At 40.0% G+C, this 26,910-nt stretch overlaps 1 protein-coding gene across 2 annotated transcripts in view; it reads right to left on the bottom strand.

The window, feature by feature from the left end:
- LOC124162722 (tyrosine-protein kinase Btk29A) overlaps window positions 1–26,910 on the bottom strand; it is a 185,817-nt gene that overhangs the window by 124,001 nt on the left and 34,906 nt on the right. The window contains exon 4 of one of the 2 annotated variants that reach the window (XM_046539336.1): window positions 19,126–19,219. In XM_046539336.1, coding sequence (XP_046395292.1) covers window positions 19,126–19,219 — 94 coding nt within the window. Of the gene's footprint in view, window positions 1–16,701; window positions 16,810–19,125; window positions 19,220–26,910 lie in introns of those variants that run through there. The other variant, XM_046539338.1, reaches the window with a different exon arrangement.

The following is a 26,910-nucleotide window of genomic DNA, read 5'->3' as shown; positions in this document are numbered from 1 at the left end:
TGTGGCAACCGAAATTCGATTTACTAATCAGATAATTTTCGTCAACGGTTCATTTTGGGTTCATTAGAAATGCAAGTTATTTTATCCGTCCTTTTTCGAAAACAAGTCCATCCCAAGTTATCACTGAAGTTGAAACGCTTAGACAAAATAACAGACTTCCGCCATTAAAATGGAAAATATCGGTCCACGTGTCGTCATATATTACGGAACAATTACTACACTTCGAACATTCGTGTGTAGATAAACGCGTAGACTAAGAGTCTGCGCGTGCATGACCTTGAAACATGATTGACATGACGAATGTGATCAGTCAATCGTAGTATTATTATCAAGATTAAGATATTTTTAAGGTTTCATGGCGAAACTCGCGGCTTTTTCCTGATTTTTTTCTCGGTAGGCGAAGTTCACGGCTTATTCACGGTTTATTCAAGTTTTTCACGGTGGACCTGTGGATGGTTCCTAGGATGTTGCTGGAAAAATACTTCACTTTGGGCCAATGGGTAGCATCACAAAAATCACCGAAAATGGCAAACTGGGGATAGAAAAGGGCTTATGACGTGATATACATACTGATTTGCTCGTTTCTATGCGTCGGCGCGCGTTACAACGCCCTAGACGAGTGTTCGAATAAGTAATTGAACTTTTGGCGTCGCAAGTTGAATCTTAATTTTTCACGCCTTTCCAAGTAGTCAATATATGAATCATTGAGTCACTTGAAACAAATATCCATGAAACGCTAATTTAACGCTAATTATTGTAAAAAAAAACTTCGTGTGAAGTTGTCATTGATGTCCATTTTTTCATGTTATATCACCCATGTTCACTTGAAGGCATGAAAATAAGTCATGACGAAGGAAAAGTAAAATAGTAATAATGGATAATAGAATTTTATTTCCCAAAAAAAATATTCCGATAGCGTAACAGGCTACTTAATGAGAAATACTTTAGAAGAAAACTATGAAGTGCCCATTTGCAGCAATTTTTCACCTATTTGACAACTGAGTACAGTCAAAGGACAAATTTAAAATATCAATTGACATCCCATTACTTGGCTGTATATATAACAGCAAATTGAATTTAAATTTTAGTTCCTACCTCAAAAATATTAGAACACTGTTCACCTTTTTACGACAGAAACGCACTGATCTACGGCTAAATGTAACATGACTCAAAATGTTTTGTTGGTTCAAGACGTGAGACGAAAAAGAATTTAAATTTAATAATAAATCAGGACAGAAACGCCTAATGTATGAAACCTACCTTAACCGAATTCTCGCAATTGAAAAAATAAATTTTCGTAAACAGAAACTTCTCTCTACAAATACAACTCGAGTTGAAATCGGACAAAGGTATCTCAAGATAGAATTCAAAAATCTGCATCACTCAAAATTAAAGATAATAATTCAACACTAAAGCTTTAAGAGACAATTTTAAATGTTATAAGAGCGAATCCGAAGATTTAAAATGCCATTAGCATGGCTTCTTGATGGTCAACATCAAAAATCTTCGTGGTTTCATATTTTACACGAATTTAGTATTCGTGGCCTTATTTTCGATTTTTTTCCAGAATTTTGATGGCGTTCGGGCATCCGAAAACTGCAATCAATAAAGCGCAGGTAAAAATTCACATTCGTGCAAATCAAGGGGTCCTGGCATTCACACGAGAGGAATCACTCTTCACCTAAGATGAAAGAATTGATTAACTTTCCTCTTCGTATTAAGGAAGAACAAACAAAGTTAAATCATTATACAGTAATCAAAAGCTACAAAAACTATGAAAAAATAACATCGGTGGAGCCCCAGGAAGAAAATGCACCGTTCCAAGAAATAAATCAGAAGCGATCTACTCATCAATGAATCATTCGCTTATATCAAGTGAAAGTAGAAACAAAGTTAAATGATGATACGGAAATCAAAAGCTACAAACTCCAAGAGGAATAGCTGAGGCTCGCCACTCATCGTTGCATCGGCCATCCTACAGCGCACACGGCACGCGATGCTCTCACGACAAGGGGGTTGTCGAAGCAACAGGATGATACAAGGACTACGAAAACGTAATATTCAACTAGCATGAACTGCGTGCGGGGCGAAGTGTGAATTGAAATGCGAGGAAAAGTGGAAGAGGGGTCCAAACGGATGAAAAATCAGAGAGACCTTTAATCTTTATTGAAATGACCTCCCTCACAGAGTGCGTGTACCATTTTAAAGAGGTCTATGGACTCAACGCCAACTTCTCATATTAGCATCTGTGCAAGCTAAATATCCGACTGCTGGTGTCACTCATACATTGCGCAATAACTGAAGAATACCTTGATACCATCAAATATATTTGCTCGCTAGTTTATTAAATTATAATCTAAAATCTCCTATTCTGACTTGACAATCGCGTTCGATTTAAGGGTAAGATTTTTCAACTCATTTTTTTGGTATAAAAATATGCATATGATTTGTTACTACTCCAGGGAAATAAATTATCACATTAATAAATTATTGGACAATTTTTCATTGGGATTAATTAAAACTAGAGGCATTAATACTCAGTACTCGGCTAGCAATTCCCCATATCACATAAGTTTACGAAAACGAATTCAGCTACCTTGAAGTACCATAAAAACGATTAATTATCAAAATTAGATCTTATATAATATGCTCAATCACTGTTCTACCATTCGAGGGTTGGATTAAATATTTAAGGTAGATGTAGCTATTTAAGGTAGATGTAGCTTCATTATAAGACAGAGGTAGTTGAATTTCACGTATTTAGGGTGAGCTTAGAGGTAGCGTTTAAGTACAATTCTCCAACAACAACAACAATACCATCAACTCTAAACTGTTATATCAGACTAACAATTACGCAAATTTCCTGTAATTTACAAATAATTTAAAAACATTTACGTGATGTATCACGAAATGCATCACAAAAAACATAAGCGTTTGCACAGGAGAAAAAATACGATAATATTATTTAAAATTTGACGTAAATTTAATTGCCAATGAAATCAACCAAGTCGTAGGATTGGTCCCCATCGTCTTTTTTTTATACAGGCTTGATAAAGAAATTATATTTTAGATGCCATAGTAATACATTAGACGTTTCAAAGAATAAAATTAACAGATAACCAACTCTTAGAGAAACACTTTTCAATGAAATACATAAAGACTGATTAGTTGTTTTCGATGGCGATGATGTTCACCAAGAAAAAAAAAAAGACTGCCGAGTGGTTAAACGTCTACGGTATTTCTACCCCTCAATGACAGTCGACGCACCACTTCCGCGCCACTATTTCGATCTCTCAAATCCACTCCAAAAACAAAACTTCCTCATGACTGAAAAAAAAGGATCCACGGAATCAATTTGAAATACTTCCGCTAGCTGCAATATTTCTGACCAATCGGTACACGTAAAACAAATCGATAGCGATCCTGCTGGCTTCGTCGGGTGATTTGGCTTCAGATTCACGGATAATCACCAGAATAGTCTTTGCCAGAGTATTTTATCACGGAAAAATAAACGGAATGAATGCAGGATTAATAAACGTTCAAGACTGAAAAAATGAAACCAAAGGCACTCCTTCAAAACTAAGGATATCAGCTTTTCCCGGCAATTAGATAGTAGGAAGAGTAACCACATTTCTTCAGAACAAAAGTTCTCTTCAGATAATGATGGATTTGTAGTGTAACTGGTGGCATACCTGACCGGAAATCAAAATATCTGGGATGGAGTTCAGTTCCTATCAAATATTTTCGTGAGGACAATTCAGGGTTCCCACTCTAACTAAATTATCAAATTCACGGTTTTTTTCAGGTTTTCAGTTCTAAATTGCGTCAAATTCACGGTCTGTTGATAAGCCATTTTAGGAAGAAATATTGATCACATAAAAATCACTCGCCGCACGTTAACTAAAAATATAGCAAACGCGATAAACGCCGGGAATGAAAAACGCAGCGATGAAAGAGCTCTTATGACGTCGCCTATCGTTAGCAAAAGTTAGGGCCGGCTAAAGGTTGTGAGTGAGAAAAAGGAAGGTGACAGGGAAGTGAAGAGGTGTCTGATTTCTCGCCAGGGTTAATGATCGCTTCGGTTAAAGGTCGTCCAATCACAGCCTTAAGGTCTGTGTGTCGTCATGATACACGGACCAATATTTGCGCTTCGAATATACGTGTGCGGATAAATGCGTGGACAGTATCTGCGAGTGAATGACCTATTTCTCTTTTGATCCGTCAATCGTAGATCTAAAATCAAGTTTGAGAGATTTTTAAGGTTTCATGAGGAATTTCACGGCTATTTCCAGGTTTTTTCACGGTAGACAAAATTCACGGCTTAATCACGGTTTTAAGGTTTTCACGGTTGAGTGGGAACCCTGCAATTTATTCACACTAGTGGCTATATTGAAACCGAGATCTACAAATAAAGAGTGAGGAGAATCACCTTGGCCGGGAATCGAACCTTGATGGTCTAAAAGAAAAGCGCGTCCAATGGTGCTATGAGCGGAGACTGGGGGTGGGAGGGGGGGGCGCCCAGTCTGCCAGAACAACACTCGAGACGCGATGGACCCGCCGCAGACACACCGCGCGAGCAATCGATACGCAAACCCTTGCTCCGATAAAAAGCGCCCGAACAATGCGAACAAAAGACGAACGCCCCCCGCGTGGGACAGCATGAGAGCATAAAGGCGGCGACAAAAAGCCGCCAACAGATCGCGAGCACTTAGCCACAATTACTAAGGAGACTGCACAACAAAAAAACAAAAGCTTTTATAACACATCCAATGCATCAAGTTTCATTCGTGCGAAATGAAGGATTTATCCTCCGCCATCTTTTCGTATTTTTGAAACATCGAGATATGATGACACCAATCCCATCTCTTTGTCATATAGTGACTTAAAATTCCACATTCCTCGATTGTTTTCGGCTTAACTTTGTGAAACTCCATTATAAACAATAATAAGTTATGGCACTTTTTCACACACTTTATTTAATACGACCGGTTTCGTCGCAGAGGCGACATCTCCAGGTACAGAGATCGTTATTTTTATAGTTATTTTGTTGTTTATTTGGTTGCTATTACGCGTTGGTACGGGAGGGTTGCGTTGGGGTTCGAGAGTTACTCAACTTCAGGGGAATTTCTCTGCGACGAAACCGGTTGTCTTAAATAAATTGTGTGAAAATGTACCATAACTCTTTATTGTTTTCCACATTCCTCTTCGAGTCTTCTATCTTCCAAATCGTAACCAATTTCATTCCGTGGGTCACTTGCGTTGACTCCGTCCTAATTCGATGCTTTGAACTGGTACTTCGACCAATTAACTTGATTCACTGGGGCTTGTAAGCCTCCCTACCACGACAAGGATAATACCAGTCAGTGCTGAGGCTTTCAAGAATAAATTAATCATTAACTTGAACTACGTTGTCAGTGAATGACTCCAGGGCGAGAATATATAACGCAACGCTGATTGCGGATATCACTGCCTCCGATTCCATTAAAGGTATACAGTATACCTTTCGCTAAAGCGGTAAAACGGAACTTGGAATCATTAACCTAGCGAAGCGAATTAAAAGGTGCCACTAAATAAGTTTTCCGCAATGAACAACGGCACTAATTATTTTCAATCGAATGCACGCTCACCAAATTATTTCCTGACGGACATAAACGGAACCGGAAATGGATTAATGCGTTCGATAACTCGGGTATGAATCCCCAACAGTTAATAAAAATAAATGGTTTCCAGAGATAATTCAATGCAATATTTACTTAACCCTTAACCAGTGACGTGAAATATTTGTTAACTAACAGTGGCGTGTGGTCTTGAATACCGCAATAAATCAAATACTCATAAAATGCTGCGACGGAATTTTTATTGCTTAATTTTATGTTTCTTTATCTTACAAACCATTACAAACTTTATATTTTATGCGTTACCGATAGGAATAAATTTTTCTGTAAAAAAAGTAATTTAAAACAGGACCTAAAACCTGTTATCAAAAACACTTGAGTTATTAATACCGTTTTGAAGTGTCAATATCTCGCCAAATTTCAAATTAGATCTTAAATATCAAAGAAAGATGGCTAACTAATAGAAAACATTTGAATTCATCTCGTTTAATCCTTTTCTCAATGCATTCTGCAGACGGGACGTGAAGGTCTATCAGAATCTAATCGAATTAATTTGTAAATTTACAGAATTAAATGATAAAAAAAGTTTAATTTTAATAGTGTTACATATCTATTATACAAAAATTTGAAGCTAATGATGATTTTTAGATATTTAAAAACAGCCAATTGGAAATTATTCATAATTTTAAAAACACAGAGGTCTCTCAGACCGCACGTCACCGGTTAAGGGTTAAAGAGAAAAGTTTACTTAGGTATCTAGAGGAGATAAAGGACTTTAAGGTGAATTTAAGGCGATAAAATACTCGTACTAAAACATTTGGGAAATAATCACTCACTCATTGATTCAACCCAAAGATGGTTTATATAGGTGAGGGTTAAGCTCACCTCGCAATAAGCCACAGGTGTGTGAATATTACACATTCAGTTTAGGGTTCCTTTCCCTGATATGCCACCTCGAACTAAGAGAGAGGAGTTCTTGTTTCGGGGTGTTTCCGAAGCCTCCGACGCGACGATACGAACGGGAAGTATAACAGCGAATGTAAAATAGGCCTAACGTTGGCGACCTAATTCGCTTCCTCCAAGCACCAGATGAGGTTGCATTGATTCGAAACAACGTAAATGCACGATAATAACTAATATTGCCACTTCGAAGCTGATAAGGTACATGAAAATCTCCTTATTCATAGTAAATTTAGCGATTATTTCCATAATAAGTAACTTTCATCGTGCTCGGCTTAATAAAAACTTATCGTCATCCTATAAGGATAAATTAAAATGAAACATTAATCACAACGAAAGAAACAATGAAGCTGAGGTCGTCTAAAGAAAAACTTGTTCTGAGGCAACCTTCATAACGCCTCGTTCACATTACGATTGTTCCAGCGATGTCGTAACTATCGTGCATTCACACGACGATGGTTAAAACCAGTGCTGCCCTCTAGTGCTGACATCTAAAGTGAACGAGAAATGACGGTCAGCGAAGCTGTTGAGGTATGCAGGGTCAAGATATTACCCTGTTCAACGTGTATTTGCCGAATAATTTTTCTTCCACCCATATTCTTCCTTCCAAGGACAAATCTATGATAAAAATAGAGCGAAGAGAGCTTCATGAGCTTTTCGTCTTTCTATTGTCACTACCTTTTCCGGTCTCCCAGCGCCTAACCATCGTAAAGTGGCAACGTTTGGAACTACGTGAACTATTGTCAGGACATGCATTCACACGGCTAGTTCGGCCAACTATCGTTTGGACGATCGCTCGGACAATCGTAATGTTAACGAGGCATAACTTTGACTAAATCTAATAATCCATTTTTACAGCAAGAGTGATAAATTTGCATTAGCAATAATGCCATTGACATCACATGCACTGACAAAAATAAATATAGAATTGGTGGGACGGTTTACAGAGCAAAAGAGAAGGAAATAAAATCTACGAACGAGTACACCCGGAAGAGAGTGGATGAGTAAAGGCTAAAGTAGAGCGGATGTGAATACAACGAGGCGATCACTCTGGCTGCGCACGACCAACAGCCGATGCCAACACAAACACAAGCAACCGCAATATTACTGTAGGAAACGAATAAGCTAATTCCTGAAATTTATCCCATACCGTGGGTGAATGTTAACTTTTATGTAATTTAATTCAATTTTTTAATCGAAATAAATTATAACTGAACAGACTCTATCGTCTTTGTCAACCAACATATCCCGTTATCTCGGATGATTGTTATTTAAAAATATATGTATTTCGGATTTCCTTACCTCCCGAAAACCGCATATAACGGCCTTTTTGCTTAGGGTATTTTAACAATTAACAATACACAATCACACAAACCGATGATTTCAGGGGAATCCTCAAAATGAGGGACTTGAACCCGCGACCTTCGACTTGGAGGGAGAGGAATGTTCACCACCGCGGCCACGTGAAAATTTCTCTCCAGCTGGGAATCACACTCCGGCCTACCTCCCACAGCACTACTGCTTTTGTCCTTTCAATCTTGGCAGAAGACGAAAATCGCTCCAGCTTGTATTTGCTGTGCGATCAGACTACCCCTAAAACATTTCCTCAGTTACCTATCCAAAAACATGCAAAGCTCTTACGATGAGAATAGGAGCGAATATAAGGAGTGGGGTGGAGACAAAGAGAATGACGGCTCTAGGGGAGCCCTTCGAGGATAATACACACCGGCAGAGAACCAAGTCAGAGACTTATACGCCCGATCATCCGGGGAGGGGGAGGAGAGAAAGGAAAGAGGAGCTGCCGCGATAGGAGCCCGACAACGCCTCTGGGGTAGAATAGAATAGAATATTTGTATTATGCTCAAGAAAAAACCTATGAGAGCAAAAAACAGAAAATGCAGGAAATGTTCTACTCTTGCTTACTCTAAAATGCATTTTGACACAAATAAGGCATTATGGAGATTATTGCTAGGCTAACAAGTAGTAGATATTTATACAAAAAATGCAAAATATTCAATACTAAAAACACAAAAATTTAAGTTTTAATTTAGAGAGTAATGAATACACACATACATATACACATTTATGTAGAGAGTTTTGATGACATCACAACTTAAAGTTGATAACTCTAATGAATTGAGGAGACTGAATTAAGCCCCAGACTTCAAATAGGAGTACAGCCTTCTTTTAAACGACTGAAGTGATTGTGACGTCTTTATATTGAGGTAGGATAGGGAAGGAAGGGACGGGACGGGGAAAAACACCTCAACGCTATAGAAGCGAAAAGGGCCCTACTAAATAGCAAAAAAAGCCAAATCAATTAATGTTCCAGCGATTTTAGAGGATTATCCCATGAGGAAGAATAATCCATCGATCAAATCGCTAAATTGGGGAGGAGACAGTGGCGCCAAAGTGGGCTATGGGGTCAAAGACGAGCGCTCAGCAGCAACGCAGCGCCCGGAGTCCCCTCCGACAGATGGGAGCGGCCAACGAAAGTGACGAAACGATGATTGGAGTGATTAGAATCCCAGGGGCATTTCCCTCGAATCCAGACGACACTTGCTCACTCCACCACTGAGGAAATCCTGATGAGTGTGCACCCCGATGCTACACATACTTACCGCTTTTCATGTCTTTTTTCCGATTCCACGAAGATAATTAATGAAGCTTCGCCCTCTTACACGTAGGCAAATCTCATCAAGAGAGTTGAAGAATCGATTGCACGAAGAAGTATGAAAAAAAGCATGGAGGTACAAAAATTGAAAGGTGATTCATAATTGACTTGAGTTATCACCTGTGGCGGATCTATGGATAAGGCTAAATTTGCACAGGAAACATCGTCTGCACTGTGGCCTGGAAAGCAAAATGTCAGTGGTTCGATTCCCTTTCCGAAGAATTAACCACCGCAGCGACGAATACGAAGTTTCCCGCTGTTCACGCGGGAACATATCGATAGTTAAATCTTTTACAACATCACGACAAACAATGGCAACAAATGAAGGTCGAGCCTTTGAGCCTTCCTCAAATGTCGAGCCTTATATATCCGACCTATATTCTGCGAAATAAAATTATTACCTCACATTTAATTAGGGCATTATTTAAATTCCACGCCAGCTTCCCCATATAAGATAACCGTATAATACGTCGTCTGTTCCGGTCGGTAGAAACAAGACTTTGAAGGAAGGAACATTGGGTTTGTCTGTACTTAATGAAAGAACTAATGCGATTGAAAATATTGCCTATCGCTAAGCCCTTTGAATTGCGTGAGTCACTTCAAACGATCAATCCTACACCGCTGTTAGCCATAAATGAGCTGCTACGCAACATGAAAAACGAATTACCAAGCCCGTCGAAAGCCTATGATGCTATCGTCCATGATGAACGAGTAAAGCAGCGACAATGCTTATATTTGGCAACTTAGAGTAAGGATTGGTAGAGGGCGGGTAGCTAAAAACACCCTCTTCTTTGAACACCCATCATTCGTATCACCTGGCGTGGGAAATTTAAAAAATTATGCACCGGGCAGAATAAGTTAGGCAATCATCGAAATGACATAAAATGTATTACAATGTTTTTAACTTGACTCAGCCATAAAAGTTCACTAAGCTTTCCTTGAATGATTTACCTTGGTATCCAAATGCACACTGTTAGTATACCATTCGCTAATCGTTTGCAAGTCATGTGACACAATGCCGGGTTACCATGGAGACAAACGAGGTATGTTAGGACCAAAGTGGCAACCCACTGCTTATCCTCCCTAATAAATGGTTGGCACCATTTTCAGTGCCATACCACAGCCCTTTCAGCCTCGCCAGCCACTAATTTTCCACTACGCTATGACTCACACGAAATTCCCAAGAGTGAGGGGAAATTCCAAGATCTAGATAACAGATATAAAATAAAAATGCGATTCGGGAAAAATGATTCGGACAGTTTTCTTCGAATTTCGGGAAAAATAAATGCGTATGTTACCATCGAAAAGATTCTACAAGTTTGGTGCTAGTATTAGCAAGACAATAATGTTAATCAATAGCATGTGGAGAATGTCGAAACGTTCATGATAAGTGTCCGGTGAACGGTGTAATAAATACTTCCCACGAAATATTAAAAAAAAAAAATGATAAGCGTTTAGCCCAAAATATCTGCCGATGGAGAGGCTGGAATATAATTGAACAGCACTTCAAGTAAACCTTGGATTTATTTATCACTATAATAAATATTTCAAATGAAAAGCAATGCTCAAAAAAATAAAACGAAAATACGATGAACATCGAAACTATATGACATTTCAGAATTCACGATCCTATCCACTGAATAAATACGCATATTATGGAGGGTGTTCCAACACTTTTAATTGCGCGATACGACCAATGCTGAATCAAGCCAGCATCAAACGCACGTCTGCTACGAAAAACTCAAAATAAATTTAGATAAGATTGAGTACTTATTGACTTAAACTAATAAATAAGGCGGAATTGTGCAGATGAATAAATTTTTTTATCAAAATGACAACCGATAGTTTCCCTCCTTAAAAGGCAACATAACTAATTTGGCCACATTATGAGACAGATGGCCTGAAGAAAACAATCGTAGGACAGGTGGAAGGGAAGAAGGGCCATGGACGGCCTCGAATCAAATCAAATTGATTAATATCAAGGATATTGAACAATCACTCATAGCAATAGTCCTCGGAATTGAGATAAATGAAAAGTAAAAACGATATACGACTTCTGCGAAAAATCCAGAGAGGAAAAGTCATTCGCCTTGACCGGGATTCGAACCCGGATCCCTCGATTTCCGGCCGTCTACTTTGGCCAGTTAAGCTACCGAGGCGTCGTACATTTAAGCTACCGAGACCGTAAAAGCACTCCCGGTCAAGGCGAATGATTTTTCCTCTGTGGATTTTTCACAGAATTTGTGCATTGCGGGTGACTCCGTGAAAGTTATCACCGTGGCTAGTCCCGGTATACTTAAATAACGACATACGACGTTTTAATAGATGACGGCATTAATCTGACAAGGACCTAAAAACTGACATGCTAATCGATGATCTCCCCAAGGGGAAAACCCTTGCTTGATGGGTGAAGATCTCTCGGGTTTTGCACAGGGTTGCTTTCTCCATTCCTCCTTCCAACGTTTAGCCTCCGTCCTCAGGGATGAGAGTGATTTCTAGATATGTGCACACGAAGGGCGAGTCGAAGAGTTGGGGGAACATAACCAGATGTGAATCCAGAGAGATGTTCACGCATATTGTTCACGGGAACAAAGTACCGTGCCTTAGATCACTAGTATTACATCACCTTCACTTGTAAGAGCCACGGAGTAAACCGACTCCCCCAGAATTACTGCGGAAAATAACTAAAGCGAGTAACGCAGCAATACCAAATTTGAAATTCTGAATTCACTGTTAATACGGATCTAATAGGGTAGCTTCCTTCATCAAAGAAAACGAAAGGCATTGATTGCGATTCGTTACCCGCCATTAGTGTATTCATAATATGCAAATTATTTGGTTTTAGAAATCCCAGTTCAAACGATTGGCAATGGCCAATTTTAACCGCATTTGAAAAAGGCCAGATTGGCGCCGATGCGATGCCACACCACGTGACGTCAATGCATAAATGCGGAACAGAGCTCAAGGAAACATCTCTTAATAATCACCTATTAATAACGCCTATGGTCAGAAAGTTTCCTTAGTTTGATAGGATATTAATAATCCTTATTTAAGTCAAGCGCTACCTGCTAGCAGCCTGCATCGTATCAGCGCTCAAAGCCTCGCCCCAAGGTCACCTCACACGCCGACAGCGGGAACCAGAATGACGTCACACGGGCTTTTCTCAGCATTCATACTTATCCGTTGCGTTTTCGCGCGCTTGAAAATTTTCACTTTTCATTTTATCGCTAAAAATAGATATTGTCATTCAAAAATCTAAAAGCTTGAAATACGTACTCCAGAAGTAATAATCTTTCGATTCAGGCAATAAAAAAATAATAGGAAACCACCCTATTGTAAGAGGACCAACGTATTTTCCCAAAACTGAAAAAAGATAAACGATAACGCGCAAAGAGGCACTCAAAGGATGAGATATATGGATGATTGGAAAACCTGATCGTAAAGGCTTGAGGTAGTGATGGCGTTGGTTGCTGAAGACCAACTGGACGGATAGCGAAACGACCGAAGAATATAAAGGAGAATAAAGGGAGCTGTGACGAAACGTGTGCCAGAGAAGGACCCATTGGCTGATATGTCACGTAGTGAACCTAAAGGCCGTTTTACTCGGGGCACGGAATTGCGCAGGTTAGAGCTGCATTTATTTCTAAAATGGCGTGGAATTGTGCGAATGCATGAACGAAATTAGAACAGGGGCTATTTTGTCGTCTCGCATCCACGCATTCTCGCATTTGTTTTAGCAATTCACCGCTTTACACGACGCAATTTTGATTGTGCCTTCACACGTACGTCAGATTGCGCAAATCCGTGTAAAACGGCCTTTAGACGCAGCGATTGCGTGAGAAATGAATTGGAGTGATAAAATTAAAGGAGAAGTCCCTGAGGAAGACCCAGAGATAAGTATTTGGATATAAGACACGGTCTCAGGCGTTAATTTGTGGAATTGCTTCATCGTAGAATAAAATAAAATTGCTTTGTTGTTTTCCACACTTTATTTTAAATAGCACGACCCGGGTTTCAGCATCTAATGCTATCATTATGACCTGATGATAGTATTAGATGGTGAAACCCAGGTCGTGCTATTTAAAATAAAGTGTGGAATACAACAAAGTAATTTTATTTTATTCTATAATAAGAATTTTGGGCGTTTATAGAAGTGCACCAGGAAGAAGATCATCAGAGAGCTGAAGGATTTAGCTTGGGATGATGAATATATCCGTTCACACCCAGACGAACCCATTGTAACGGATTGAGCCGGATGCATAAACTTAAAATATGGTGGGCCATAAAATGACTCCTTTAAATGGTTCTAATTTAACCCGCACGGAAAAGATGTGGATTGATATCAACCTCCCGAAAACGATTTTATTCTCAAAATTAGATAATATTAACCTCTACCACCAGAGCGAAAAGTTAAAAAATTGGTGAAATATTCTGGCACTTATCGGGAACGAACACATTAGGAGACAATGCTATTATTGTAGGAATAGAAGGATCAACAACTTTGCTATTTCCACATAGTAATTTACTGACACCGACCATGATTTTGTTACAGAGTAACATTATCAAGGTGATACTGATAATGTAACTCTGTAACGTCGTATAATAATATTACTCTGTAACGATAATGTAACTCTGATAATGTTACTCAGTAACGAAATCATGGTCGGTGTCAGTAAATTACTATGTGGAAATAGCAAAGTTGTTGATCCTTCTATTCCTGCGATTATGGATTTCCACCATGTTACGCCCGCTAGTATTATGCTATTATCATAACAACAGCCATTTCAAAGATATAATATAATGAATGTAACTTTCAGCACTATTCCAACGAAATTTAAAGTTGATGTAAAGAAACAGATGGTACTAAAACGAGGGCAAATTGACAGCGAAGTCCGTGTTTAGGTCGTCTGCGTGCCATTAAAAATTTCTGGCGACATGTGGCCAGTGGCGTATTGACAGTTAAATGGTGATAAGGGTGAGATGAGGCAGTTACAAGGTTTTCACTCTAACTAAATTATAAAATTCACTGTTTTTTCCAGGTTTTCACGGTCTAAATATCATCAAATTCACGGTCTGTTGATAAGCCATTTTAGGCAGAAATGTTGATCACGTAACAATCATCGGCTGAACGTTAACTAAAAATTTATCAACCACGACAGGCCGTGAATTCAAACGTAGCAATGAAAGTGCTATTTCTCATGACGTCACCTATCGATATCAAAATTTAGGTGTAGCTTAAGGTTGTGAGTGGCAAAATGGAGGGAGCAGTGAGGTAGGGAAGTAAAGTGTCTGATTTTTCACCAGGGTTAATGAACACTTTGTTCGCCGGTCTTCCAATCACAGGCTCAAGATCAATGTGTCGTCATGGCACAAGGACCAATAATTGCACTTCGAATATCCGCGTGGAGATAAAGGTGTGGACAGAGTCTGTGTGTGGCTCGGCCTTGAAACATGATTGAAGTATCATTTTTTTCTTTTGATCTGTCAATTGTAGTTCTTTTTCCATAAGTTCGAGAGATTTTTAAGGTTTTATGATGAAATTCACGGCTATGTCCAGGTTTTTTTTCACGGTAGACAAAATTCACGGCTTATTCACGGTTTTAAGGGTTTTCCCGGTTGAGTGGGAACCCTGCAGTTATCGGTAACTGGGAGTGTCTGGATGTCGTCCCTTGGGTTCGCGTGCATTCACATACATTCCGCCTTACATTCCGTGTGGTGGAGGGGGAGGGGCGGACGGCGGATGAGGGGAAGCGGAGGGGAGGGCGGAGACGAGGCAGGAGAGAGATCGATAAGGGTCCAGGGGGCGTGCGAGGCGAAAAGAAATAGCCGCCCCACTTAAAGTCTGCTCACCTCTCTCTCTCTCTCTCCCTCGTTCTCTCTATGAGGCCAAAGAAAGAGAGACAGGGTATATAATGTTTGCCGCCGCACATGCATTTTAAATGAAAGAGAGATTCGCACAGAACACACTCTCGTCCCACAGAGATGACGGCAAAAAAACGGAGCAGAAGAGGTCCGCTCCAGGTGCAGAAAACCAAGCCACCAGGAGACACCATTCCACCGGGTGCCTCAAAAAATCACCCCGCCGTTACCAAACAACACGCCCATTACGCATCATTCCGAAGAAATACAGCTAATGTACAAAACATTTAGACGAACATGAACACTGGATTGCGACGAAACTGCACGATTTAGTCGGTTCTGACTCTTACGCAAAAAATATGGCTACGTTCAGAACTGTGTCTACGTTAAAAAAGCACTCTGTTATAAATATATCCCCGCCAAACATCTTTCCAAAGTTATTTCACCGACAAAAATGCGATTCAAGCGAAAGTGAACTACAAATTGCCATAAAAACAGCACAAAATCGGTCGTTCCGACTTGCACTCTGCAAATATGGCTAGGGCTAGCGCCGTTCCCAATCTCAAAAGCCAATCATGCCAATGAAGCACCACTATTCATAGGTATTTCGCCATCAAAAATACGATTACAATTAATATGAACGTCCAATTACAATATGACGGCTATATATATGGCTCCTCTACCATTACGCTCAGAAAATGTGCTTAAAGCTAGCACCGTTCTTAATCTTAAGAGCTGTATATAAATACGTAAATCAAACACTACCTCAAATATTACAGCAATAAACATGAGATCCAGTAGAAACCGCACACTTCATTGAATCAAAAAAGCTAACTTTTCCTCGTTCCAACTCACAGCACAGATGCCAAGAGAATCTTCATTACCTGCATATGCTTCCATTAAATCTTTCACGTTCACGAAGCACCAAGGTGATTTCTCATACAAATTTCGACCGCGGATAAAGAAAGGAGACATACTTATTACACGAAATTAAAATTACGACAAAGATGTGGGAATCCTCCAAAAACTGGTTCGCATCACTCACACACTAAGATGGACGAAGGAAGGTCCATTTGCTCAGATTTTCGGCACTCTAGCCAAGCCTTTTTTCGCAAATTATCTCGCAAATTTTCGCAAATTTCGTTTGTAGCGGATAGAAATATCAATCAAATAGAAACTAAAATAACAAGGATGCAAAAAAATATGAGGCGTTACTAAAATTAAAAAGAAGAACTTTGTGCTTTCGCATGAATATTAATTCACAAATTTACGACCATGGTTTCAACACTAGACGTCATCATCAGGTCAAAGTTATTCTTCTTCATTTTAATAATGAATCGCTTTCACAAAATTACGCCACAAACAATCAAGTATGAGGTGAATAATCCAAAAAGTAGCTCGGAAAAAAACATAAATTGGCCGAAGAAAATTATATTCCCCTACATTTTACACGCTTTACACATCTTAATTCATCAATTTTCAACCAATTACACCAGTAATGAGGAGAAATTTTTAGACAAAAATATTACTAAAGCAAGGATGCCAAAAAACACAACACCAACGTAAGCATGGACAAGAAGAAAATCCATTTACCTAGCTTTTCGACGACGAGAAATACAGGCGGAGGAGCTTGAGCCAACGGTGAGAAAACATTATCCCCGTCAAGCAACGACCACCATGGCTCCGCACGAACCGAGTCCCGTCAATAAATTCCCCGAGGCAACACTCCCAACATTCAACGAGGAAAAACGGTCGACTCCACTCCCTCTCTCTCGGTGGGGGCGAGGAATCCCTAAAGCACTTGCACCATCCACCTCGAGGTGTCCTCTAGGCCTTCACCGGCAACAGGGACACAGACCAGCGGCCGAGAACCCTGGCAGCCGAGGAGACAGAGTCGTCGTCCCCCTTCGGCCCGAACGACTCATCCCGCATACGAGGCACTCGACCGGGCATATCAAAGCACGCAGGGAGACTGCGGAGGAGAGAGGCGTGGATGGACAGGGGAGGGACGTGTGGAGGGGGGGAAAGGCCCCCTGTTTTCCCCTGGGAAGGTGGGCAGAGTGCGAACCGCCTCCCTCCCCGAAACAGCTCCTGGGTGCGACTCCCCAGAACGCACACGCGAACACTATCGGAGAAGGGAATCGCACTGTTCAGATCACTTAGGTACCACTGCGGCACACAACATTTAAGGTATGTTGACACGCACCACTTTCGCCCCCCCCTCCTGTTCAAGCACCAAACCTGCTTCCTTCAACGGACTGCCCTTCCTCCACCACTTTCACTGCCTTCTCCATCAGGGTTTATCTTTCCAAAAATTTCACACAAATCTCAAATTTTGAAACTTAACCTCAGTGCAAAATGGTCGGCCTCGGTGGCGGCGGGGTAACGTCCTCGCCTGCCAAACAAGAGGTCGCGGGTTCGAGTCTCGCCTGGGTAGATTTCCCCTGTCCATGGCATGGCTGTTCGTGTACGTTTAATTGTTAAATTTGTTGAATACCCCGATATTTATGAGCTGTATTCGATGGTTTGAGAATAAAATAAAATAACATTTATCCACTTGAGATGAAGGCTAATGTTGGTCAGGATCTCCTGTGAATACCAAAGCAGAAATTTTTAAGCGAGTGACACGTGGAGAGAGAGAAAATTTCAAAGTAAGCGGGGCGGGTTGTGAGCGACGCGTGGCTCATGCTCGCTCGCGGACTCATTCCCTCACCTATCAATTGTTTCAAATTTACGCTACCATCTTGGATTTTTCGGGGCGAGTACGTATATTATCGAACTTCGACACTTCCACCTAATAGAAATAACTGAGGCAAAATGTTCACATTTAAGATGCAGGCAAAGGCTGACGACAGTCCACTCTAAATGAAACAGTTAAGACCAGAGAGTAAGTTAAGTAAACAAGTGATACAAAATGTGACCGGTCGAGCAAGAGAGGAAAGTCCTTTTACTTTCCTTCCCCAGCAAAACTCGCTATTACTTCATCCTAGCCCCTGTAATCTTCCCCTCCCCACTTATCTAATAATCCCTCCCCTATCACAATTTTCAGCATCCCCTCCCCGCCACCCTAGTAACTGCTCCATCCCCACTCTCCGCCTCCTTACCCATAATGTCTAGCATATCATCGCTAAATTACCCCTGGCTCCACTTTCCTTTTTACATCGAAGCCATTATTCAATTGTTGGTGTGCATTTCACCAGAAATCACGTGATTCGTATGCACAGGAAAAATGGAGCAAATCGAGCGCAGAACGCTCGGAGAAGAAAGATCATGGAGCGAGGATAATCCTTGGATGAATAGGAGAACGAAACGAAATACTCACGTGATCTTAGGGCTAACGTAAACCAGGAAAGTGCAGACAAGATCAGTTGCTCCTCGAGGTAGGGTAACATCGGGTGAACATTACGTCTTAGTTCAAAATAATATCCTCGGGGGATTTGAAACACTGTGGCCAAACACAAGATGCCGTGCGCAAGAACTTACGTTGGGTACGACATGGCAGAAACATGCAGTGGTTCATGAGTGGTTCTTAAAAATAACAACTGAGCATCGTGAGTGGCCATGTGATAAGCAGCGATCAAGGCGCACAACAGTAAAGAATGGGGTAATAATTCGGTGGATTAAAAAAAAAAAAAACAGAAAATTCATCACACAGAAAAATCATAATGATACCCAAGGGATATCAACGTACCTATCCTCACACTTAACATGAAATATCCAACAGTTCCTTGATTTTGAGGATTTCCATCGATTGCTTAGCAGGATATCGCATTCAACTGAACTCAAGACATGCGATAACCAGCTGACATTCTGAAATGAACATTAGGAGCGGTAATATCTCCGTGGTTACCATGCTCGAAGGCACAACAAACATGAAAGTGCAATAGACCCTCAAGAGGATATCGACAACCCCATATATAAACAAGAGATCTCCCTACGACGTAAAATGAACGTCTCCTGGATGACAACAATTGACGACGTGTATCCGTCCCTTGTTCATGATGATGGGTGACTAACCTGCTCTTAGGACACGTATCCAATCCTCCCGTTCGTTCTCGTGGGCTGCCACCAGGTATAGGGTGAACTCCTGGCCGCCCTCCACGTATCCCACCTGGCGAAAGCGACGAGTGAGGGCGACACCGGCGATGGCGGGAGACGCCGGCAGATGGTGCGCGCGTAGCGGCGTGAGGAGAAGAGAAGAAGCCGTTTAGTGTGCGTGCAGATAGATGGCACCCACGCCGAATTTTAGGGGCGCCCAGAGCCCCTCTTTTATTTTTTTTACCCCTTTCTTTATTTCAACCGAAGCGTGCGGCTCTTTCGTTATTTTATACATGCACATACCCTCTTTCTCCACCCCACTCCACACGGTATCCTATCCAAGAATCGTAACAGAAAGGAGGAAATGACGAATTTCTACACCACACCCCCTCCCTTAACAGCCTTTTTTTATTAAATATTAAAAGCAATGGCGAGTTGAAATATATTACAAGGGAGGGAGGACGTTTGGAAGGGTTTTGAGGCGACGTTAGCCCATGTAGAGGGACGAAATGGAGAGGAGGGGTATTAGAAAGAGTCCTCTTTCTCTCTCTCCTCGTACTCATGCCTCACCCAGTAAGGGGGGGGGAGAGGGGAGGATCAATACGAGAGGGGGGATGGGGACCATTCCCCTCCAGGCTCCCCGACTGTACGGAGGGAGGGAGGGGTGTGTGTACCCTACCCCTATCCCTCAGTGTGCTCGCTATGGGTCCTCTCCTCTCGTTTTGTGATGCCCCATTTTCGAAGAGCATCCAGGCGACCACAGCATTCGCACACTTTCACACAAAGAACGATTTGCCTCATGCCCCAAATATACCCCCCCACGCTCTCGCCACGACCCTACAGGGAACAATGCCCATCCCCCCCCTCCTTAGTAACCATCTAATAGGGTAGTGTGTTAGATTCTTCTAATGATGTGAATATAATTAGTCGCATGTAAGAATACTGATTTCCTAATGTTATTTCTATAAAGTGTAGCCAAAATTTTATCATCAGGCAATGAAGTATAGTTGGTATAGCATAGTTTCACATTTTATTGTTAACTGATATCATCATTTAGCTATTGAAAACATTTGTTTCTGATAAGTATAAATGTTACAATTTTCCCTCTTGCCTCTAGCTTATGGGGACCCCGGAAATAGTTTGTTTGACACTGATCAGAATTATTCTGTTTGGATTTTACTGGTTGGCAACTTGATTGGAATTTTTCATGTTTGAATATTTTCATACTCACTGTGAGGTGAGCTCTCATAATGAGTTATTGGTATGAAAATCTTCCTACACGAATTCCTACTGATTGCCAAATACTCAAAATATCAAATATTCAAGAAATGAAAATGATCGGAATAATTTTATCAATGCACAAGGGCTACCTCCAACCCCCAGACTCTGCCATGGTTAATAGTTAGTTTCCTTCATCAAAGAATACGATAGGCATTGATTGCGATTCGTTTCCCACCATTAGTGTATTCATAATTTACAAATTATTTGGTTTTATAAATACCAGTTTAGACGAATGGCAATGGTCAATTTTAACCTCATTTGAAAAAGGCCAGATTGGCGCCCATGCGATTCCACTCCACGCGACGTCACAGGGACCTAGTTTCTATAAGAGTACATACATACATACGAGCGAGTTATGCATCGTCTGAGATTACCAATGCATGCATGATGCCGGGTCTACACTAGTAACTTAAGTGACTACTTAAGTTGGCTCTGTATTTAAGTTGGTAGTGTAGGTGTCGCCAGCTTCATTTAAGTACACCTCCACTTAAGTCATCTTAGAACCCAACTTAAATTGCGTAGGCAACTGTTTCCGCACGGTTGAAGCTCTTCATGTGTTGTAAATGGCACATAATACCCATCTCACATTATCCCGTTGATTATGTTCTAAGTTGTGCTGTATTGTATGATGTGGTTATTGAGCGTTCTATTTCGTTAGTTAATTTCTAGTGTTGGGGATATTAATTCGACTAATTTATTTTGTAGTGTTTCTCATATAATTGTTGGTTTTATTTCCGTGAAAACTAATTGCTATGCCTGTTGCTCACGGTGAAACTCGATTTATAAAACTTAGAAACGTTTTAAGGAATTTTAAGACTGACAATGAGACGACGGCAGAGGATCCGGTAAAACAGTTTATTTTCCATGGTGTCATAATTGAAAATAACGTAAACGAATGCACTCAGTAACTTCCCACACACTGTTATTGAAACTATTGCATAGGGCTTTAATGTTAGTCCTAGGGATGCCGAGGGAGATAAGATGTGGCGATTTCATTGGACGTGGGAGGAATTAATGGTTGAAATTTAACATCAATGGTTTTAATAAAGCAGTGGAATTTGACTAGCAATAAGTGTTTTTGTTTACGTTATGAATATGTCATTCCACGAAGTCACGCTTAGTAATTTTAAATTCCTCTGACTCCATCACCTCTCGCCATATAGCGTTCCCTCAGGAACTGAAATCGGTCTTTCCTTTTAACCTTCTGAATCCAAAATGGTTAATTCACGGAGTTTGGAAGTTTATTTCAAATAACAGTCGCTTTGGGTCAAAGAATCACTAATTGCTCTCCTAGACCTTCATCTGTCAACATAACTGTTTCCCGATATAGACAATCACGGTGCTGAAGTCGACTTAAAGCTCAAGTGTAGCTACCGCACCACATTTAAGATTATATTTAAGTGAAGTCACTTAAGTTAAGTGTGTAGTGTAGACAAGGCATGAGGCACAGAGCTCAGGGAAACATCTGACAATAATCACCTATTAAAAGTGCCTATGGACGTAAAGTTTCCTTCGTTTGATAGTGTATTAATAGTCCTTATTTAAGGCAAGCGCTACCTGCTAGTAGCCTGCATCGTAGCGGCGTTCATAGCCATTCATAGCCTTGCACCAAGGTGGCCTCACACGGCGGTAGCTGGAACCAGAATAACGTAATACGGGCTTTTCCCAGCATTCATACTTAGCCGTCGCGTTTTCGCGTGCTTGAAATTTTTCACTTTTCCTTTAATCGCGAAAAATATACATCGCCATTTTAAAAAACTAAAAGCGTGAAATGCGTACTCCAGAAGTTATAATCTTTCAATCTAGGCAATAAAAAAATAATAGGAAACCACCCTATTGACGCCAAAAGCCTCATTTATTAAATAAATATACACCACAATAAGGTGCTCATCATTTATTATGTTTGGATGGACAATCGGTCATTAGTTGCAGATATATTTTTTCTTGAATGAGCTTTTATGTTTTCACCTTAATCGGTAATGAAATACTCAATTAGTTTAAAATAAATATGATATGGATGTATGATAAAAGGATGCACGGCAAGATCGATAAATAATTTAATTACAAATATAAACAATCTGAAGGACATAAAAATAGGCTGTGACAAGTAGATTGCGCATGGTTGAAGATTCCAGCAAACAAATAAAAGATAAAGTAGATTCCGGTTAATTGGGACATATCGGGACTTGTGCACTTTGCCCCAATTAAGCGAACTCTCTTGTATATGGGAATAAAAAACTTTCAAATGGTAGAAAGAAGACTAAAGAATGTTTATAATGCAACATAAGTTTATTAAACAATTAATTTGATTAATAAATCAGCGAGTTTAGGTAATTAATTATCAATTTTAGGATTAATAACATTTTTGCTAAAAATATTTTTCACAGCCTCGGGCGACGCTGAATTAATGTCTTTTACTAACCAAGTCCTATTAAAGAAAAGTCCTATCCTCTTGCGGATAGTATAACAACAAGAGATTTCAAAATAGGGCAAAAATAGGAACACTTGTGAAAAATAAGAGTAAATCAAAGGAGGAAAATATAAAAAATAGTATTCTGAAAACAAAAATTTTTAATTTCGTCGCGAGTATAGACTCTATGTTGCCGACTCATGGCCCAATAAAGCGGTATGCTGTCCCAATTAAGCGGAGAATACTCAAGGATATTCCTCGATTGGGTTCTGTTCTTCAAGATCTGCTCCAATTAAGTGGCTGCCCCAAGTAACCGGTGGACCCATTAAACGGAATCTACTGTACCATACATGTATCCTCAAAAAACAATGGCTTTTGATGAACCTGAAGGAAAAATGCTACTGGGCATGTTTTATATTCACCTTAGCTAAGTTAATAATTCCTATAGAATCGGAACCGTAATATGTTCATCAATAACATTTTACTTTTTTCAGTTACGGAATAAGGGTCACTATCACAAGCTCGTAAGTACCAGAACATTGGGGCTGTTCGAAGACACCAATTCACAAATGAAAAATCCTCAATATATTCCCGTGAAAAAAACTGCTCCAACTCTCCCTTCAGGAAACAGTTCAACCGTCACATTTATTTTTTCATTCACCATAGTTACAGACTTCTACCTACCTGGAGCTGTTAAATTTTTATCAATATTTTCTACCAGATATGAAATAATAAATTACTGCTTCATGGTGAGACACAAGCTAATGTCATGCATTTTCCGAGGGTCACTGTCAAGGCCACCAAGAGGGGGGTGCACCCTAGCTCACGAGAAATTTCGGGGAAATGACTATACCAACTTGGGCACCATCAGGGAAATGACTGCACTTTTGTATTTTGAATAGTAAAAGTGAAATTAGAAAAGGAAAAATTAACAAAATAACATCAACTACAAAGAGTCCCTTTTTAATAAAACTACTTATGTTTCAATTTTCCAACAAAAGCTTCATCGCCACACCTGGCAACATAACACCACAGGGGCGACATAGATTTCACCCCCCCAAAAATTTATAAATGGGCACCCATGGCCACTGTTTCCATGTTGAATACAAATATACCTTTTAAATAGTATGCATGTAATACAGAAAAAGTCAATTCATAAGATTAGACACCTAGTTTAGGGGTGGTTGAAGCCATCAATCAACTAAAAAAAATACCATCACGAGTATTCCACCGCGAGAACTTTCATCAATCAATGAAAAAAATGGATGGACAATGCACAGATCAGTAAATATTTCTTATAACCCGAATATGTCCATTTTATCAGGGGCGCAGCTAGGAATTAAGGCTGGGGGGGTTTAGGTGCAACTAATACTGGAGTGTGTGGGGGTATGGAATACCCACCAGGATTAGCGGTGGGTGCAAGATTAATAAATTGCGAAATTTTCTTGTTACCATCACCATTCACCATCACCATTCTTAAAAATATTTTTCAAGATTTGATAGACAGTATGATTCATAAAAAATTATGAAGGGAGAGAAAAAACAAGTGTACAGGAGCAGAAAAACAAGCAAGGGCATAGTTGGCAGATGACATTTCCACCAGAGTGCCTAAGGCTCAAACATCCTCAATTGTTCCTAAGTAATAATCTATAGTTTATGCATAAATCAAGGATAGCACATGTTGAATCACCATAAACTCAAAATAATGAAGCCATCACCAGCAAAGAAAAATTACCATCACCACATAAAAATGAATGACCTTCGACAACACTCAAGTGTTTTTGGGGCATTGCATGAATATAATCATAACCCTTATATTGGTTCCCAGCATAAAATTCACAAACCAACCACCCTGGCACAAAGAGAGGAAAATTAAAAATACAGTGGCACAGCTACAATGAATTAAGCATGGCAGAGTCTGGGGGTTAAAATTTGTCTAAACTGGGAATTCTACAATCAAATAATCTGTATATTATGGATACACTAATGGTGGGTAACGAATCGCAATCAATGCCTTTCGTTTTCTTCGATGAAGGTAACTACCCTATTAAGCATGGCAGAGTTGGAGGGAGCCCTTGCACATTGATAAAATTATTCCGATCATTTTCATTTCTTGAATATTTGATATTTTGAGTATTTGGCAAGCAGTAGGAATTTGTGTAGGAAGATTTAGATACCAATAACTCATTACGAGAGCTCACCTCACAGTGAGTATGAAAATATTCAAACATGAAAAATTCCAATCAAGTTACCAACCAGTAAAATGCAAACAGAATAATAGGGTAGTTTCCTTCATTTAAGAAAACGAAAGGCATTGATTGCGATTCGTTACCCACCATTAGTGTATTCATAATACAATAATTATTTGGTTTTTGAAATACCGGTTTAGACGAATGGCAAGGGTCAAATTTTATCCTCATTTGAAAAAGGCCAGATTGGCGCCCATGCGATTCCACTCCGCATGACGTCACAGGGACCTAGTTTCTACACGAGAGGATAGGAGTTATACATCGTCTGAGGTGCATGCATGCATGAGGCACAGAGCTCAGGGAAACATGTCTTAATAATCACCTATTAAAACTGGCTAAGTTCGGAAAGTTTTCTTCGTTTGATAAGGTATTAATAAACCTTTTTTAAGCCAAGCGCTACCATTCAGCAAGGTACTCAGCAATCCGCTAGCATCCTGCGACGTATCAGCGCTAAGCCTCGCCTCAAGGTCACCTCACCGGGCGGGACGGGGAACCAGAAATACGACGTACGGAGATATTTCCCAGCATTCATACTTAAGCGTCGCGTTTTCGCGCGCTTGAAAATTTTCACTTTTCATTTAATCGCGAAAAATAGATGTTGTCATTTAAAAATCTAAAAGCGTGAAATACGTACTCCAGGAGTAATAATCTTTCCATTTAAGCAATAAAAAAATAATAGGAAACCACCCTATTCTGATCAGTGTCAAACAAACTCTTTCCGGGGTCCCCAAAAGCTAGAGGCAAGAGGGAAAATAGTAACATTTGTACTTATCAGCAACAAAAGTTTTCAATGGCTAAATGATGATATCAGTTAACAATAAAATGTCAAACTATGCTATACCAACTATACTTCATTGCCTGATGATAAAATTTGGGCTACACTATGTAGAAATAACATTAGGAAATCAGTATTCTTAAATACAACTAATTATTATATTCACATCATTAGAAGAATCTATCACAAAAGAATTACGAATAAGATCGTGAATGGGTTAACTGTGGGAAAAATACTGATTACAGGGGAATATAAATTGTGCTATGTATTACCAAAACTGACAGCTACAAAGTTTACAGTGCCATTTGGATAATGATAAATATAAACCACGTCATCACATTACGTTTTGAGTTATTAGCTAATGACCATAGAAACTGAATATAAACTGTGTCTGTAGGATGAAGATGGTTCACGGAGTACCTCGTACGTAGTAGACCTCGGAGTAGGCTCAAAAAAATATTTATTTAAAAATACAAACATTGAATTGTTGACATACTGTGTATCCTTACTGTGCCTTATAGTGTCCATGGATCACACTAATCCCAGGATAATTGGTTTTCCAGAGAAAGAGCTCTCTACTCTCATCTCTCTTTTACTCTCATTGTTTGCAATTAATACTCCTTAAAATCTAATTACACTTCAAATCTTAAAATAAATAAAAGATTGTGGGACTTTTCCACAAGATTTTTTACTGCGTACAACGTGTTTCGGCTCATTGAGCCATCACCTGGTACAAGACACTGCAAAACATTTGAAAATCACTTTTGTACCCTTTAGAAAAGGGGTTGGGGAGGATTTGACATCTTTGAAGAAGGGGGTGGGAACAGAGTAGAGACAGTGGAAAAAGATACAACTACGGGATGTGGGGAACCCACGTTGGAAGGAGGACTATAGTCATAACTCTAAAATAATGACACGTGGGAAAGAACCACAGAAAAACAGGAGGGGGGTTGAGAAGAGTGAAAAAAGGGGGGGGGTCCGGGTAAAAAGAGAGGCCGCATGTCGTTAGGAAGGGAGAGGAGTAAGTAGCGACGCAGGAAAAGAGGCGG

Source organism: Ischnura elegans, chromosome 7 (assembly GCF_921293095.1).
Source record: "Ischnura elegans chromosome 7, ioIscEleg1.1, whole genome shotgun sequence".
Classification (NCBI taxonomy): domain Eukaryota; kingdom Metazoa; phylum Arthropoda; class Insecta; order Odonata; family Coenagrionidae; genus Ischnura; species Ischnura elegans.
The sequence above is the reverse complement of the archived record's forward strand: the minus strand, read 5'-3'. Positions and strand labels throughout refer to the sequence as shown.